We start from the raw sequence: 19,332 nt of genomic DNA, 5'->3' as shown, positions 1-19,332 counted from the left end.
TGTGGTTGAATACAGGCTATTAGTAAAACAATACATTTTTAAGCAAATTTACCTTAATTAATGAATAAATTGACATGTTCTGATGACATGAAGTATTCTACACAAGTCTCTACGTCACTTTCTGTCCACCTCCTACTCAGCTCCCCTTGCACCAGGACACATTTACAGCAGTACACAGAAACAAGACTCTTATTTTCTCTTATTGTGTCTACTGTATTAGTGTGTAAAGGATGTCTAGAGGGCTGTTTTTGTTGGTTTCTTTCGGATTTTTCCTTACAGAGTCGCCACAGTGGATCTTTTTTTTTTATCTGCATACTGATTTTTGGCTTAAGCCCTTTATATTCCAGATGCCCTTCCTGACGAATACCGATACTAATGTTAAAAACTGTATCTAAAAGGTCGTAAACAGGAATTCTATGCTGTAACTACCAAAACATCCATCTTCTATGCTGCTTATCCTCATTAGGGCCACATCAAACAAATGACAGAAGCTGAGGGCTGAGCTTGAGACTTGCAATTCTCAGAGGCAGTGTTTGTAAGAATGTGAGGAACACTCATTGACTAGGTATTTAGTTTCCTGTGTTGTAGTAGTGAACAATGGCGACTAACGCCACATCCAGATCGTTGATATAGATATCAATATACACTAATGGACCACATTTCACTGTTGGTAATGGTGACAGCCGTACTAAATGAGTTAACAGTGTTGTTCTTGGACATGAATCAACACTGATTGGGTGTCATCTGCAATGTTACACTCTTGAAACTATGCCGCTATTCATTTCATGGGAAAAAAGCAAAAAAAAAGAAAAAATGTTGAAGAAAAACATGTTTTTTTTTTGGGTCCTTACCTCAACAAAAGACGCCACCTCCTGTAAAACCAAGTTCCATTCCAACTGATCCTCAGTGTTGAATCGTTGCGTATAATCTTCGATTTCTTCAGATAACTCCTGCAGGTTTGAGTCAAAGAGACCAGGGACAAATGTGTGTTTCAAAAAATATAAGAACAACTTTTTAACTTTTAGGGTAGGGATGTCCAATTGTCAATTTCTGATATCAGCCGATACCGATATATGTAACATGACATACCTCCCGTGGTGGAATGAACACATATGTGTTGTATACAGCATCTTTTTGATATCGGTTTTCATGAACGGGAAAAAAATCAAATGCCAATGTCACATTTTTATGCTGATATCGGGCTAATAATTATCGGACATCCCTAGTTTTAAGGCAGGGGTAGGCAAATGTTTTGACTCATGGGCCGCATTGCTTTATCAAAATTTATTGTGTATATATATATATATATATATATATATATATTTTTTTTTTTATACACTTAACAGTCCACCTGGAAGTATTGTATCTGTAAAAGTGTGTGTCTTGTGTGCCTTTTTTTCAGGAGCACTTTGTAAACAGCAGACCTCATCAAATAACAAAATTGATAAAATAGCTACTTAAACCATCAAAAGGTTGGCTCAAGCCATGATGCCAAGTTGGATGTTAAATTTAAATTAAATACTTTGGAAAGAACATTCGGGCCGTATTCAAACACTGAGTGCGCCGGATGTGGCCCTGGGGTCATAGTTTGCCCACCCTGTTTTAAGGTATGCTCACTTTGGCTAGTAATAAAATATAACAGAACTACAAAAACCTAACATTCACTGATTTGTCGTTGATGAAGCTTGAATAAATACATCTTATTGACACGAACACAGGAATTGAAGTCAGGTCATCTAACAGCTGCTGTCTGCTTCAACACCACTCACGTCTTCAACATGTGACTAAAACAGACCGGCAACTTTTTTAATTAGCACTGCTAGTGAACGTTTGCCAACTCTATAGTTTGGTAGTATAATAGTTTTTAACATTTGGGAAATCCATCTCCCACCAGGAGTGGTCTGCCGCTAAGGAGTCCACACAGGTAGGGTTTCAATGACTTATTCTCTTGTTAAGTCCTATCATAAAAGTCTCCTGAAGTTTGCCGTATTAAAATTATGAGGCTTTATTTGATTGATTGTTTTAACAGCTAAATGCATCCTTCACTGAAGACATGTTGGCATGACACGACACGGCAGCAAGATCAACCCAGACGCCACCTTTGTGTTTTGCCATGAGTTATTTCTTGACTTCAGTAGTGTTTTCTCATCTTTATCAAAAAGTTGGTACTTGCATCTTTCTTTGGCTTATTTTGCAGCCGTCATCAAAAAAAAAAGCAAAGACTTGAGCAGAGAAAAACTTGTGAATTCAAGACATAAGTCCTGGCAATGTTGATCTTGTTTATCTCACACTCGCACAGGATGCTTTGGTTTATTTGTCTTTCTTACCTTGACCAAAACTTTAACTAGGTCCATCTTGTTGAGCAGTAAACAGACGACTATATAGCGGGCATAATATCGAAGCTTCTTCACAACTAATTCTGGCCTAAAAGAAGAGAAGACATTTTGGTTAGGTATGGAAAACAACTATATTTCAAGTAATAGTCATGCAGCTGATGTTAGAACTTATTTAATTTATGAGGTTGGTGGGGGAATTGTGAAGGGAAAATTTACAGGTGGTTATTGGTTTATGGCACTTCGGGTTTTGCTGTTTGATGATTTGGTATATACTACAGTAAACCTCGGATATATCGGACTCGGATATATCGGAAATTGGCTCACAACGGACAGATAAAAAAGAACCAATTTTTCTGTAATGCATTTCCAATAAAAATTCATTTCATATATCTGATTTTTTATAACGGATTTCGCCTATTTCGGACAAAATCTCCAGTCCCGTTCCAATTTCCCTCGCATATATCGGATGGCCGCATCGTGGCCTTTGATCCATCTTTGATCCATGTTCACAGCCAAAGCTGAAGATTATAACATCTTTGTATGAATTACAGACATGTACATGAGCATGTACAACGAAATAAAAAAAAACATTTCTCAAATCTGTAGAAATGCCTTCTTGTTGCTATTAGGGAGGTTTAGAAACCAAACGATAAACGTAAACGCAAACGATAATGACGTCACAGGCTATTGAAATGTATGGGAACTTGCCGACTTGTCAATAGCCTGTGACGTCATTATTATCGTTTGCATTTACGTTTATCGTTTGGTTTCTAAACCTCCCTAATAGCAACAAGAAGGCATTTCTACAGATTTGAGAATTTTTTATTTTATTTCGTTGTACATGCTCATGTACATGTCTGTAATTCATACAAAGATGATATAATCTTCAGCTTTGGCTGTGAACATGGATCAAAGAAAGTTCCCCCATGGCATTGCGTGTCCGTGTAATGAATGTGGCGGACATTTTCCGGTATACGCATATAACGGATTTCGCTTATATTGGACAAAACCAGTGGGAACAATTGAATCCGATATATCCGAGGTTTACTATATTAGTATTCATATTGTACAAAAAGAAAAAGAGAACCATTACAATCATGCGACAAATTAATGCATTAGCAGACTGGCGGGGTAACAAAGTTGAGTGGCTTCACTGAGAGGAAGGACAATGTCACTTTTCTTCTTGTCAGCTAGCTATTTAAGTTTAATCTCCACTATGACTCCAAGGGCAGTGAAGCAGACTCGTCTGGTGGCAGCGTGTACTCGTGAAAAGTGGAATTAAACATCGGAAGACACACTAAAGAAACCGACACTAGCTGCATTGTGTAGGATGAAGAAAGCATCTTTGAATATGTGAAAGTAGCGGCTTCTATGAAGGCCGGTGATAACGAAGCAGTGTTGTGCTCTCATTGTTCAGACTTCCTCCTCCAAAGAAGCCTGGCTCTCACGCATTGTAAAACCTCCCTGTGTGCAAGACAACCAAACTGACTGACCCAGGTGTTCATTTACAGTGGTGTTTTCTTACTTTTTTACACGTTTGTCACACTTGTTTGTGTTTCAGATCAAACACATTTAAACATGTCAATGACAACACAACTGAACACAAAATGTAGTTTTGAAACGAAACATTTTATTATTGAGGAAGGAAGAAAATACAAACCTATACATGGCCCTGTGTGGAAAAAGTCATTGCCCCCCTGTTAAACATAACAGCGCTTAACTGAGATCTCTGGGAAATATTATTAAGTTATTTCTAAAGCTTTGGGCCATTATCCAGAAATGGCAAAAGCATGGAACAGTAGTGAACCTTTCCAGGAGTGGCCGGACAACCAAATTTACCCTAAGAACATAGCGACGACTCACCCAAGTGGTCACAAAAGACCCCACAACAACATCCAAAGAACTGCAGGCCTCAACTGTCTCAGTTAAGGTCAGTGTTCATGACTCCACCATAAAAAATACACTGGGCAAAAACCGCTTGCATGGCAGAGTTCCAAGACCAAAACTATTGCTGAATAAAAGGAACAATAAGGCTTTTTATTAGGCAATTTTGTCTAAATCATCTTGATGACCCCAAAGACCCCGATACTTTGTGGTCTGACGAGACAAAAAGTTAACTTTCTGGAAGATACATATGTGTCCCATTAAATCTGATGTAAAAGTAACGCCGCATTTCAGAAAAAGAACATCATACCAACAGTAAAATATGGTGGTGGTAGTGTGATGGTCTGGGGCTGTTTTGCTGCTTCACAACCTGGAAGACTTGCTGTGATAAATGGAACCATGAATTCTGCTAAACATTAACCTATTTTGGAGCTAAAGGCCTAACATAAAGAACTCCAAAAAACGCCTACAGTGTCCATCAATATAACTGACTTGCATATTAATGAAGCTACAGCAATCAGAATCAGAATGCCCTTTAGTATTGTTATTGAAGCAGCTAACACGAAAAACTACATTTATCTGTCGGAGTAAACGGAAGAGACGGAAGACTGTATACCTAGTTCACGATTTTGCTCAACAAGATGCTTGTTGGCCATCAGTATTTTTTTACCTGAGGACTGGAGCACACGTCATGTGCTGGAAGACACAGCCATCCCAATGAGAGACATTGTAAGTGTGGTTCTATGCTGTTGTAATGTTTCAAATCAACAAAATACGGCAAGATACTATAGCTATTACACATTATCATCAATGTACTTGTTAATGCATAATCACAGTATGTACTATATCAAAAAATAAAACAGTCACAGTAGGTAGACATTGTTAACTATCTCACAAACTCAGATGATGGGCAAAATTCCCCCTCAAATCTTCTAAACAGGTAAAAAAAATGGAAAATAGGTGCTTCATGCTGGAAAAGCCTCCATTGTGGCTGAACGACAACAATTCTAAAAGATGAGTGGGCCAACATTTCTCCACAGTGCGGTAAGAGACTCATTGCAGGTTATCACAAACACTTGATTGCAGTTGTTGCTGCTTAAGGGTGGGACAACCAGTTTTTAGCTTTAGGGGGCAATCACATAGGGCCATGTAGGTATGGATTTTTTTTAATCTCCCTTAATAATCAAATGTTTCATTTAAAATCTGCATTATGTGTTGTCATTGACTAAGATTCTAATTTGTTTGATGATCTGAAATATTCAAGTGTAACACACATGCATCCTTTTCACACCACTGAAGGTATCATTTAGGTTTCAGATCCAATTTACATTGCAGTCTCGGAAGGAATTGGAGTGTAACCAGAGGACCACCTGTATATCTTCTCATTAAAATATGATGACAGCTCTGAGATGTTCAGATTAGGTTGGCTAATCTGTTTACAAACGGGATGCAGAATTATGTCATATGATAATTTAGTATATGCAAATATGACCTTGTCTGTACATTTGTCGCTACAACAAACCTGTCCTCTTTGTTGACCTGATAGTAGTAGGACCGCTGGCGGATGGCCGAGTAGAAAGAAAATGCCTCATTCAGGTAACTTGTTTCCGATGTACGCAGGCTGTCAAAGTTGAGGAAAAATGAACTTTTAGAACAATTTATACTCCACCACGCAAGGCATACATAAATACTAGGGTGGTCCTTATATGGGGGACTCAAATTTTTTGGGGGGGAAATGTTCAACTCTCAGCCTCCAAATGTGTTAGGATATCAATAAAAACTCACTGTGCAAAATGTTGAATTTTTTCAACAATATTTAGAGGTTGTTCAAGGCCTCTGAATATTTCCAGAATTGCTCGTTTTTGAGGAAATTGTACCATTTTAACATTTTAAGAAGGCAAAATAAAATAAAACATTACCTTTATTGACTAGTCACTGTGACAGAGTGGTAACCAGCAAAATACAAGTAAATTACATCAATGAAATAAAGGATGAAATAAACTTCTTATGCTTTTATCTCAAATAATGAAATCAGAACCATAGTATAATCTAAGCAATAATGCCATTGAACTGCTGTCACTCATATTTACTATTTAGTTCACATATTCTGCATCATAATAAGAAACAATAAGCTTAAAACTTATATGTTGAACTGAATATTAAACTCTAATGTAAAACTATAGTAATATTGCCAAATACAGTGTGGTAACTAATCACTCATAGTTTTTTCTCGCATCATGGAATCTGCTTTGATGGTCCTGGACAACTTGCAGTAAGTATTGTTTCTGTTCCTCATCTTTGGTCAACAAGGAGTTATACTCCTCAATGAGAGCAACGCCCCTCTCTGCCAAATCATTGACAACCTTCAAGCTGTGTGTGATTGAACATGCCGCCTTATAGTCCTCTCAGGAGTCCCGTGTTTCAGGGTCAGCCTGGAGAAAGCCTGTGGCTAGGTCCAAACATCTGAAGAAGTTTAGGGTGTTTTTGGTGACAAACTGTGTTATGAGATGCTTGTTTGATTGACTTCATAGACACTGTCAATGCGTTTGGGACCTTTTGGTGAATTGCCGACTCCATCCAGTCCAACAATGGCTTGTGCCATGTCTCGTTTTGTATCAGTTGGTACTGCTGGGTCAAAAAGGGCTAACGCAATCAGCTCCTCACTCAAATACCACAGGTGCTCTGAGGTCAGCAAATAAATATTATATATTTGCATGGATCATTTTTAGTATGTTCACTAGGTAAAGCCAGCAAAATAAAAACCACCTGTGGTAAAAATGAATTGAATGCAAATTGGTGTCATTTTCAGTCTAAAGTCTAATGCTGTCATAAGCTCACATTAATGATCATTATTAAACCAATAAAACATGTTTGCACAAATTATCATAATGTGCGAAAACTCCTGAATATGCACAGCATATGTCAAACTTCAAAGTTGTTGAGCAACCTCTAAATATTAATCAATATTGATAAAAAATTTTCCATTTATCCTAACATAATGGTGGGGTGAGAGCATGAAATTTCAAAAGTTGAAAAATAAGGACCACCCTAATAAATACTTCATATTATAGTGTTCAACTCATGCCAAAACACATTTTACTAACCCCCAACGATTCACAAACAAACTCAGTGTGGTTTGCAAATACAAAATATCATTCACAAACTCAGGCATTTTGTTTTGCAATTACGAAACATACCTATCAAAGACAGATACAGCATCTTTTACACATACAAAGAAACATATTTCTTCAATTACAAATAAATATCCTTCAAGTAGAACAACCTTCATGTACAAATAAATCCTTCCAACTTCTAACTTCACCGCAGTTGGTGTGTCATAATGAAGCAGCAGTCAGTCCCTCCAGGATTTAGAGGAATTTTTCTGTGGTTTCTGAGGCCTAAGGTGCCTGACTGCCTGATCCGCCAAGGCTCAAGCTCATGAACTGGAAACTGCTGATACACTATTGTCCACTGTCCCAGTTTATATGGCCATGGAATGAGAAGGTGCAAAACAAACCAGATGAAATAAGAAAGGAGGACAGCCTCCAAATTCACCTTAAATCAACAACACTGCTCCCAAACCAAGACCAAGAAGCTGGAAAAGAAACTTAGGGACAAGATTGTGGACCACAAGAACACTAGCAGGAGACCACTCTTGGTGCAGTAATTAGTAAATGGAAGCAACACAAATGAACAGTCAATCACACTTGCAAGATAAGGACGAGCATGCAGGTTTTTCTCCGGGTACTCCGGTTTCCTCCCACATTCCAAAAACATGCTACGTTAATTGGTGACTCCAAATTGTCCATAGGTATGAATGTGAGTGTGAATGGTTGTTTGTCTATATGTGTCCTGTGATTGGCTGGCGACCAGTCCAGGGTGTACACTGCCTCTCGCCCAAAGTCAGCTGGGATAGGCTCCAGCATACCCCAGCAACCCTTGTGAAGATAAGCTGCATAGAAGATGGAATTGATGGGTAAGGATGATTCTTAGGGATTAGGGATCAGCATGGAATTACAATGGAGGACCTGGTTTATGATCTCAAGAGAAGCACTAGTAACACACATTTCTGTAATGGATCGTGATCCTGCAGGGCTTGCGAGGTCCGACTGCTCAAGTAGACATATGTACAGACCCATCTGAAGTTCTTCAATGAACACCTAAATGACTCACAAATTGTCTCTTTAGCATCAACTGAATTTAATGTGATGTAATTGGAGGCAGAGTAATGCAGACTATGACGGCAACAGCACCATATCTGCTGTCAAACATGTGGAAACATTCTGCTTTAGGGATGTGTCTGATGAAAATCCCTTCTGACGTGTGCAACCTGCGTTTTTTCAGTTATTAATTAGGGTGGACTATGGTCTATTATTAGTAAAAGTATATTAAAATACAAGTGATATGTAGTATTCTGGTCACTGGGTGGCAGTAATTAGTAACAAAACATTGAGACATTACCTTACTTCAACCCTGCATGAAAAGTCAAAGTCAGTCATGGCATGCCAAACAGTTGAGGAAAGAAAAGTTGTCCTCACATTCAGTGTGAAAGTGGTAAATTTTCAGTTTCAGTTTAAAATAAATACATTTGATGCTAACTGGTTATCTCGCTAGCACTAGCGCGGTCTGAAGTTCCTGCAGCATGTGAACCATGTACCTTGCATACAGGAAGTAAACAAATTGCTTCATGATTTAAAAGGGCGTAGGATTAAATGAGCTCTGCTTCTTTCTAGACATGTTGAATTGTAGAGGTGTACATTGTGGAACTCGAAATATAAGATGTATTCTAATGTAACATTGTATGCACGTTTGAAATGAACCAAAGTATGCTTGTGTAACTTACTAATAGTGGTAGTACAGCTGTCCAATTTTGGATGCAACTTCCCCAATCTGCCATCTCTTCAAGCCATAGCGGCTGTCAAGAACCTGCCTGTAAAAAAGTAAAATAAAATCAACATATATGTGTGCACATCATGCAATACAGCAAAACTAAATTTGTATTGCTATGCAGAAAACAATTGAAAATGCTTAAAGAGTAAATACATGGGTCCACATGAGTCCATGATCTGAATGCTATGCTAATAAAAAGGTAATACCACCCAAACGGCCCTCGCTCCTTGAAAACTGAAAACTTTTCATTTAAAAACATGAGATAAGACATGAAAAAAAAATATAACGGAATAACCTGTGCTGCTGCTGAAATTTCCACAGCTTGGTGTAAACGTCAAAAGTCCGCCCAAAGTAGGACTGCCACTGCTTGTGTCCGTACTGAGGAAGGTCTCTGCAGTAAGGAGATTTAAGGATATAGGAGAGATCAGATCATCTTATGCATTCACTACAAGTTACTCAATCGTTCATGATTTAATAATGATTAATGAATCGCTTAAAGTCAGGTGGGATAGGCTCCAGCATATCCCCATGACCCTAAAGTGGACAGGCGGCATAGAAAATGGATGGATGGATGGACGTCTTGACCAAACAAAAGTCCAGTTGCCTCCATTCAGATCACTATGACCTGGATGACTGAGAAGCTTCACAGAAATACAAGGTTCAAGTGACACAATTACTATTTTTTGCTCAGTGGCACAATTCCAATATGCATCATGGCAGTGTAAAGAGGAAAAAAAAGGCATGGCATCGAATATTCTCAGCTTCTTCCAGATGAGGGTAAAAAGACCTCCTTGGGTAGTGAATAAAGTTCATCAAATTTCATTGTATATGTTGCATGCAAAAACACAAACAGAATTAATTTTTTTAGACTAATGAGAGGGAGGGCCTCCCATGTGGATTAATTATTGTGAACTCCCCCCAATCCAAAATGGAGGTACTTCCTTAAAATATGTGAAAGGCCTCACATGGCAATTATCCCTCACCACATTGCAGCTCAAATTTCACAACTTTAATCTATCATGGTCAGCACTTGGTATTGGATCTAATGGGTGGTGTTTCATTGTGACCACTTCAAATTGTCACAGCAATGTGATTCACTCACCTGTGCCATCATTTGATTTGCTGCCGCTAATAAAATACCTGTTTAGGAGGCACTGGTTCATCACTTTTTGCTGTTTTCCTTCACAAGTTGTTGAAGAATTAGACCATGTTGGCAGGGACGCCATGATAGATGTTTTCCTAGTCAAACGATTGCTGACTGGTTGATCGCGAACAACAACGGGTGTGGGTAAAACGCGGACTGTGGACTGCGGACCGCGGTCTAAATAAACAATTCTGAAGATTTGCAAGAATTGGTTTGCAAATTACCACCGTAATTACGCAGTCCGTGTTTTACCAACACCCAACAAGAACCACTTTTAAAAAAACTCTTGGCAGTTTGGCATGTCAAAGTACACTTCCCCGACGGGAATATCACTGATTGGATTTACTTGCCTGAATTTTGTTTTAACTTGCCCCGGGCCATCGGTACATCGTTATTGTCGAGCCCTGCTTTATTGAATTTTGGTCCACTTCCCACTGACACATGGATATAATACTATGCTGGCAGTGATAAGCCAATCAGAGAACAACACGTAATACGTACAGTACCTACATTTAACATCCGCTACACCTCCGGGGGTATGATGAAAAACTTCGCCCTCGCAGTGGTAATTTTGTCCAGCGCATCACTGTGCACAGCCAATTTGGTAATTTGGTAAACTGGACTGCGCCGAGATGGGTCTCCTGGTACACCAGGGAAAGTGACCACATTTTCAGCTTGGCCCAGTGACAGTTTCATGAAAGCTTGTCAGCTCCGACCTGGTCTGTTCTTGGCGTAGGCGAAACGCACCATGCCCGGTGATAAATTGACTGACAGTGGCCTCTGATGCGCAGTCCAGTCCTGCGCATTTAAAAGCAATGAGAGGCGTTCATTTGAATGGTTAAGATTACACTCGGCATTGTTAAAACAGTTCACGCCAGTATGGCGCTGCGTCAGACTGCGCTGCTCACAAAAATTGCTGGCCACACCTTGTTGGCATTGCACAGGGGCGCCACAGGGCAGGTGCGCTACGCCTGGTCTATGAATTTAGAGCCCAAGAGCTCCAACCGCTGGACATTTGTGTAACAGGGCGTTCAAAGTGAAGCTGTCACAAAATCACATCCATTTCAAATTGTTCAGGAAATGATGTATGTGTATAGAATTGAATCGAATCCAATTGTAGCATCAGGCAAATATCATTATAAACAGTACATTGTAGTGTGTGCTAAATATTGTGTATCTTACCATTAGTGTATTGCTATATATTAGTTTTATATCATATCTAGAGGGCTCTAATAATGTTTAAAAATATTTACAAGGTTTAAATTGTTTTTTTATGGTCTAACTCCAAAAATATTCAATTTCTAAATAAGGGTTCCGACTCCACGGAAATTCACTTATCACAGTCGGGTCTGGAACTAATTAACCATGATAAACAAGAGATGACTGTACACAACTCACAAGGAACATAAAGTAAATTAGTCATTGAAAAGTAAAGAGGTGTGAAAGTCTAACCTTAGTCCATTGAAAAGTTGTTTTGATTTGTCCAAGAGATAGCAAAAATCTGTGACCGTTTTCCTTTCTCCTAAAGGAATATCATCCTCAGTCTCAGCTCCAGTCATGACAGCAATCCTTCACACCTAAAACAAACACAGAAATAGTAATGGCAGGCTGCTGCTAACAAACCTCAACAAGACGACGGTTGAGACGAGACGATTCACAAGATTGGGTCGACGAGAACGAGATGAGACGAAAAAAAAAAAAAACAATGGAAAAGGTATGCCTGGGCAAACAAACTTTTTCATTAAACAAAATCCCAAAACAGTAAAGGTGCATTTTTAATGTTTATTGTCCCACAACCTGATGCTCACTGTCAGCATTTTTTGAGACCAAATAAACCACTAATGTTATCGGTATATCATAATAATGCAATATTTCATTCATCAATATTTTCCTTTAATCTCCTTTCACTCTGTAAAATTTGGTAATTTCTGTTTAAGACATGTATTTTTTCAGAGGCAAAGGTCTATAAAACGTTTGCAGCATTTCGTTTGCAAGCTTTTGAAGTGTTTCCAGAGCAGCAATTTTTGCCATGTATTAAACTACAGAAAAAAACGATGATTATCATTCAGAAATCATAGTCATGACATCATTGTGTCATGTCACGTTTGAGCCACTAGATGGTACACACCACACGTCACCATGTCACACAATTCCTACTCCCGGTGTCAAAAGAACTACACACACACAGTAGGTGGATAAAAACAGACAATACACTACAAACGTATCATGCAGAATATCAACCAGCGACTATGGAAGCTCTAACCATGTGCATTCCAGCCTTTTTTTAAAAAAAAACTGTGCAGCAAAGCACTCTGGGAAACAGGAAGTACTCCCAACGCTACATAATATAGAGCATGACACTGCACCATTTTGCAATGTTTAATTTAATATTTAATCTACCGATCAAAAGCCTCAGTAAGTGTTGACTGTCAAGACTTCTCTGACTTCTCCCCACATCCACATGAGAACTGTGGCATTCGGCTTACAAACTATCACCTTTGTGCTTTCATTCATATTGGGGTCTACTAACTGCAAGTACTCGCGTAGATGCTTGCTCTCTTCCTTCTTCATTTCATTATGAGCCAATACGCTCAGACACATGCAGAGTGAACCCTCTTGTCATCCAGCCAGTGTATCACAGAGAGACTAACAGATGGCACAGACCTGCATACACTTTAATTTATCTAATTTATCCAGGCTTCATAATTACTGACCTGTTTTTTTTGTTTTGTTTTTTTTTAATCGTAAGATAAATCTGTTTATCCATTATCATGACAGGGCCTATTTGTGTCCAAGTGAAGGTGAATTTTGATATGTATATTTTCACAAAAAGCAGTTTTTCTCCTTCTTTTAGTCGGGAACTGATATTTTCCTGAAACTTGCCAATATTCTGCTGCTGTTTACAAAGAACGGAAAAATGTTGAAGCAAACTTTTTTTTTCCTGATGAAAGATGGGAGCCTAATATTTCTTTTGTTAGGTTCTATGTTTATATACCCGAAGAGCACAATATTTTATATGCCTATGTAAAAAAAAATGCTGGGATTGAATGAGCTAATGTAGCAGTTCCAATCTCCTACACGTGCACATGGTAATATATGGCGGCTGACTCTAAAATTCTGTGGCAAATAACAGCAAAATAAGAGATCATACATGGAAAAATTCCCTCATATATCTTAAACGGGCCTGTTATCCGTTGCTAAACTCACTTGAGGCCAACTTGGTGTTTTTTGTGCTTTAATGCATAAATGCAAGTGCATATAAATGACATATGAAGATGTACTGTTCCCAAAGACACGGTCTTCAGCACCACATTCCTATTCTGTCTTCATGAGTTATTTCTTCAATTCAATGGCGACCCAACGTTTTGGGTTCGTGAGGTGAGAAAGATGTAATATTCAAGAAATAACTGATGGCAAAACAGGTAGGTGGTGTCAAAGAGGAAGGCATTGATCTTTGGAAACAGTTCCGACAAGTATCATGTCTTCAATGAAGGTAAAAGTCATCTTAAATGTGCACAAGGACTGGGATGACAATAAATAGTTAATCAATCCATTACACGGGGGGGCACGGCGGTCGAGTGGTTAGCGTGCAGACCTCACAGCTAGGAGACCAGGGTTCAATTCCACCCTCGGCCATCTCTGTGTGGAGAAAACTCCGGTTTCCTCCCACATTCCAAAAACATGCTAGGTTAATTGGCGACTCCAAATTGTCCATAGGTATGAATGTGAGTGTGAATGGTTGTTTGTCTGTATGTGCCCTGTGGTTGGCTGGCGACCAGTCCAGGGTGTACCCCGCCTCTCGCCCGAAGACAGCTGGGATAGGCTCCAGCACACCCGCGATCCTCGTGAGGAAAAAGCGGTAGTAAATGAATGAATGAATGAATCGATCACACAATAAATAAAAATGAACTCGAACATTTTGCCGACCTCAGTCTATAGACATGTGCCTGCGTGTTTGTTTTCCTCGTCTCACGCTTGTTCCATAGAACAATGGCATGAATGGAGCGAGTCCTTTTGTCAGTCATACAGTGTCGGTGGATGGGTAGCATGCACACAGAGTGCAAAAGAGTGTTTCTCATTGTATTTTTCATAAAAGTAATGTTAAAATCTCGTCTCCTAGACCCAAACTTCTGTATCGTCTTGTGAACCTGGCATATTTATTCAGAAGACATACTTATATATGCGTGTGTGTATGGTGTATGAATGAATGTACGGCATCACGTGGTCACCTTATGTAATGGTGGGAGGATGCTACAGAGCACCTTGAATGTTCCGTACACCTGTGAGGCTTTCTTAAGTCATATCTTGGCAGTAATAGACTTTCTGAATGTATTTGGAGTGCAAATGATCATAAAATGATCATGCTTGATTAACGCTTTCATCAACAAAATAACTTTATTGCTGCTATACTATACCGAAATATACATACACGGTACGATACTTATCGGCAGTGCAGATTTGTTAACAAGCCAGTGAATAAATGCATGCAAACAAATCTCTGAAGTTCCGGTACGTGTATCCACAACACAGGCGAGACTGACAGCCTCACTTTCCAACATGCAGATATGTAACATACATGTTACGTCACATGAAAGCCGTGATATCTTGGTGCAAACACGGCGGGCATCATATTGTGTGCCTTTGTTTCCATGCCACTTACTCGAGTGGATAACTGTTCATACCTTGTCAGCCCGCGTCAGTGATGGACGATATTAAGGCTGCTTCTCCGGATTTAGCACAAAAGGCAAATACGAGCAATCTCTCGTTGCATCGTGACGCTGGACAACGACACCGAATCTCAACCAACGGATCCGATTGAGGATATTCCGTCTCCCACACTGGAGAGGCTAAAGCCAAAATTCCTTGACTTTCCACTGTCGACACCACTGTTGAGTAGCTAGCTACATCCGGGTTAACCTTTTCAAAGTAAAAGCCCCCCAAGGTTTTTAATACAGTATGTCTGCAATTACCTTTTTGAGCAGCTGAGACTTTGATCGTACAATAACCCAGATTTCACTATTTATGACAGAAGGAGAAACATGGATGACAAAACAGAGGACATTAGAACAGGGAAATTAAATCAATTTAAGATCTTACTACCTGGATGATGCGATTATGTGCCTTTCTTTACAGTAGTATGGATAAATGCATTAACAATAACCATTTCCTGTTACACTTCTGCTAAAATGCAGTTCTTTAAACCTGGCAGTGCACAAAATGTAAAAATATAAAAATCAGCAGTAAATTTACAACAATAAAGAAAAAGTCTGAATTTTATGAAATTGTCATAATAAAAATGAAGAAATGAAAAATAACATCCTTTTAGTGGGATACATTTGAAATATCAAAGAAAAAGTAGATAATTAAAAAGTTGGAATGTAATGAAAAAACCCAACAAATAAAGTTGGATTTTATTGAAAATTAGTTTGTGGAAAGAGTTATAAAGGTATGGCACTGAAATCTAAATATTATGGGAATAAAACCATAACTCAGAGACAGCAATGTACACGAAGAAAGTTGAATTAGTAAAAAAAAAAAACCCAACAACAACAACAGAACAAAGCATCAAAAAACAGCTAGAATTTTATGAGAATAAAGTCAAAATAGTAACAAAAACATTTGGAATTTTACAAGAATAATGTTATATTGAAAAAACAACATCCCTCTAGTAGCTTAAATTGAGACCAAAAACAAACAAAACAATGAGTGAAGTTGCAATTTATGGAAAAAGAGGTTATAATCTTTCAAAATTATTGTGAATAAAGTCAAACTAATGAGAAGAAAAATAAAAGAAGAAATTAAAAAAGGAAGAATTTCACCAGAATAGTTATATTGTATAATATATAATATATAATATATAATATATAATATATAATATATAATATATAATATATAATATATAATATATAATATATAATATATAATATATAAGTATAATGTCAATATTATGGGAATGAAGTCATACTGTACTGAGGAGGAAGAAAGGAAAAATTTCAAAAACAACCACTGAAATGAAAAAAAATAATTTTACGAAAATAAAATGAAATATTAAGAGAAAGGATTAAATACTGTAAGTCATGCTTGCATGGGGGGTGCTTGTGCTTCTGCGGTTGTTGAGGCAAAAACTCGGGTGTGGGAGGAATTCGGTGAGGCCATGGAGCATGACTTTCCGGGGCTGTGACTTGACTGTGGATGTAGTCGGACGGTGGAAGGAATACTTTGAGGCCCTTCTCAATCTCACTGACATACCTTCCATAGAGGAAGCAGAGCCTGAGGACACATACGTGGACAGTGCCATCACCGTGGCTGAGGTATCTGGGGTGGTCAAAACGCTCCTCAGTGGCAAAGCCCCGGGGGTGGACGAGTTCTGCCCGGAATTTCTCAAGGCTCTGGATGTTGAGGAACTGTCTTGCTGGCAGGTCTCTTCAACATTGCGTGGAAGTCGGGAACAGTACCTTTGGATTGGCAGACCGTGGTGGTGGTCCCCCTTTTCAAGAAGGGTGACCGGTACAACCGTTGGTTGAACCTTTGTTACAAGAGGTCCAATGTGGTTTTCGTCCTGGTCACGGAACACTGGACCAGCTCTGCACCCTCACGAGGGTGCTTGAGGGTGCATGGGAGTTTGCCCAACCAGTCTACATGTGCTTTGTAGACTTTGTAGAAAAGGCATTCGACCGTGTCCCTCGCGGCGTCCTCTGGGGGGTGCTCCGGGAGTACGGGATTGGTGGCGCGCTACTACGTGCTATCTGGTCCTTGTACAAACAGGGCAGGAGTCTGGTTCGCATTGCCAGTAGTAAGTCAAGCCTGTTTCGGGTAAACGTTGGCCTCCGCCAAGGCTGCCCTTTGTCACCGATTCTGTTCACAATTTTCATGGACAGAATTTCTAGGCGCAGCCAAGGTGTTGAGGGAGTCCAGTTCAGGGGCCTTAGAATCTCATCTCTGCTATTTGCAGATGATGTGGTTCTTATGGCTTCTTCGGGCTGCGACCTTCAGCGTTTACTGGGACGGTTTGCATCTGAGTGTGAAGCATCTGGGAAGAGATTCAGTACCTCCAAATCAGAGGCCATGGTTCTCAGTCGGAAAAGGGTGGAGTGCTCCCTCCGGGTTGGGAATGAGGTCCTGCCCCAGGTGGAGGAGTTTAAGTATCTCGGGGTCTTGTTCACGAGTGAGGGAAGGTGGGAGCGTGAGGTCGACAGACGGATCGGTGCAGCCTCGGCAGTAATGCGGTCGCTGTACCGGACCATCGTGGTGAAAAGAGAGCTGAGCCGGAGGGCAAAGCTCTCAATTTACCGGTCGATCTATGTTCCCACCCTCACCTATGGTCATGAGCTTTGGGTCAAGACCGAAAGAATGAGATCGCGAATACAGGCGGCTGAAATGAGTTTCCTCCGTAGGGTAGCTGGACTCACCCTAAGAGATAGGGTGAGGAGCTCAGTCATCCGGGAGGGGCTCAGAGTAGAGCTGCTTCTCCTTCACATCGAGAGGAGTCAGTTGAGGTGGCTCGGGCATCTAGTCCGGATGCTTCCCGGATGCCTCCCTGGTGAGGTGTTCCGGGCATGCCCAGCCGGGAAAAGGATGAAGAACACAGTATTCCAAGACAAACACTTGGTGGTGGATCCATCATGCTGTCAAGTGCAGGTACTGGAAAGTTGGCATGGATTCCAGTCAGTATCAGCTGATTCTTGCCAACAATGCTCAAAAATCAGTGACAAAGTTGAAGTTGTGCCCGGGCTGGATACTTCCAACAAGACAATGACCCTAATACAGGGGTGCTCACACTTTTTCAGCATGCGAGCTACTTTTAAAATGAGCGAGTCAAAATGATCTACCCACTACAAAAATGCAAAACATCTATTTATTTTCAAATGTATTGAGGATTATTTGTACGTACAATGTATGTTGATGTACCTTACATAACCAAATGAGCCAATATTGCAAAACACACATAATTAACTATTAACATTTTTTGTAATTACCTGAGTTTACTTTGATGACTTGCACTGAATTGAATCAGCCAGGGATGCATAGTCCGGACAGTAGCTGCTGATAGCCAGGTTAGCCAGGTTAGCCAGGTTAGCCAGGTTAGCCAGGTTAGCCAGGTTAGCCAGGCAAACGCACTTCAAAAAAGACATTGTGAAAAAAAAAGTCCACCTCCCATTCCGTATGGAAGTGATATGTTTTTGCCTTTTTACTTGGTCCAGCTATTTCACTCATTTTAGTGACCATAAACTTTAGCGAGGGCTTAAAATCTGACGTAATTCGCCGACTAGCTTAGCACTTTGCATCGTTGTTTACGCATGAGCGGTGACCTAAAGGTCAAAATTCAGTTGTCATCTGACTGGTTGTCCTGTATGTCAATCAAGTAACGGGGATGGATGATAGGCTGACATCGTAAGTTCTGCTGCACTTAGAGACGTTGTTTGATTTGATTGGTCACCCGAAGGGCAACATTCAGTTGTCATCTGAATGGCTGCCCTGTATATCAATCAAGTGACGGCATTGATGCTAGGATGATATTTTTTTAATGTCACGCCGCAATCGACCAGCGATCGACCAGTACCACCTCCGCGATCGACCGGTAGATCGCGATCGACTTAATGAGCACTCCTGCCCTAAACACTGCTCAAATGATCACAGCATACACATAAAATAATAAAACGTAAAGAGTTTTTTTAAAGGGCTTTGTAGTCGAAATAGGTGTGTCTCAATGACATGCATTATTAGCTAGCTCGTAGTAATTCATTATAATGCACAGAAAAGTGAAATAAATGTGTTAATGTTTCACATAAGGATTGTAAATGATGGCCAAAATTCCCAAAAAGTGCATTTCCCCTTTAAACCTAAATATGAACTATGCCAACGCAAGAAGACGTGACATGATTGGAAAGAGCACACATACACACACTCACAAATTCATGGGTTCCACAATCGTTTATTATACTGTTTATATACTGTAGAATAGAGACCAGGGTAAAAAGTGACAAACTAAATGACTGAGTGATTACCCAAGTTATTTGGCTTATGTATGTACAGTTACTATTGTTCACTGGGTAGTGAAGAAACCTAAAAACAGCAGTT

At 39.7% G+C, this 19,332-nt stretch overlaps 1 protein-coding gene across 1 annotated transcript in view; it reads right to left on the bottom strand.

The window, feature by feature from the left end:
• Positions 1-15,150, bottom strand: part of scai (suppressor of cancer cell invasion) — a 32,395-nt gene extending 17,245 nt beyond the window's left edge. The window contains exons 1-7 of the mRNA XM_058064211.2: positions 14,937-15,150; positions 11,707-11,831; positions 9,406-9,501; positions 9,064-9,150; positions 5,743-5,841; positions 2,328-2,424; positions 852-950 (exon numbers count right to left, since the gene is read on the bottom strand). Of these exons, the coding sequence (XP_057920194.2) occupies positions 852-950; positions 2,328-2,424; positions 5,743-5,841; positions 9,064-9,150; positions 9,406-9,501; positions 11,707-11,813 (585 nt within the window). The 5' untranslated portion in view covers positions 11,814-11,831; positions 14,937-15,150. The remainder of the gene's footprint in view (positions 1-851; positions 951-2,327; positions 2,425-5,742; positions 5,842-9,063; positions 9,151-9,405; positions 9,502-11,706; positions 11,832-14,936) is intronic.
• Positions 15,151-19,332: the final 4,182 nt, after the last annotated feature.

The sequence above is a fragment of the Doryrhamphus excisus genome, linkage group LG10 (genome assembly GCF_037039965.1).
Source record: "Doryrhamphus excisus strain RoL-2023G ecotype Guam linkage group LG10, RoL_Dexc_Guam_v1.1, whole genome shotgun sequence".
In the NCBI taxonomy this organism is placed as follows: domain Eukaryota; kingdom Metazoa; phylum Chordata; class Actinopteri; order Syngnathiformes; family Syngnathidae; genus Doryrhamphus; species Doryrhamphus excisus.
The sequence above is the reverse complement of the archived record's forward strand: the minus strand, read 5'-3'. Positions and strand labels throughout refer to the sequence as shown.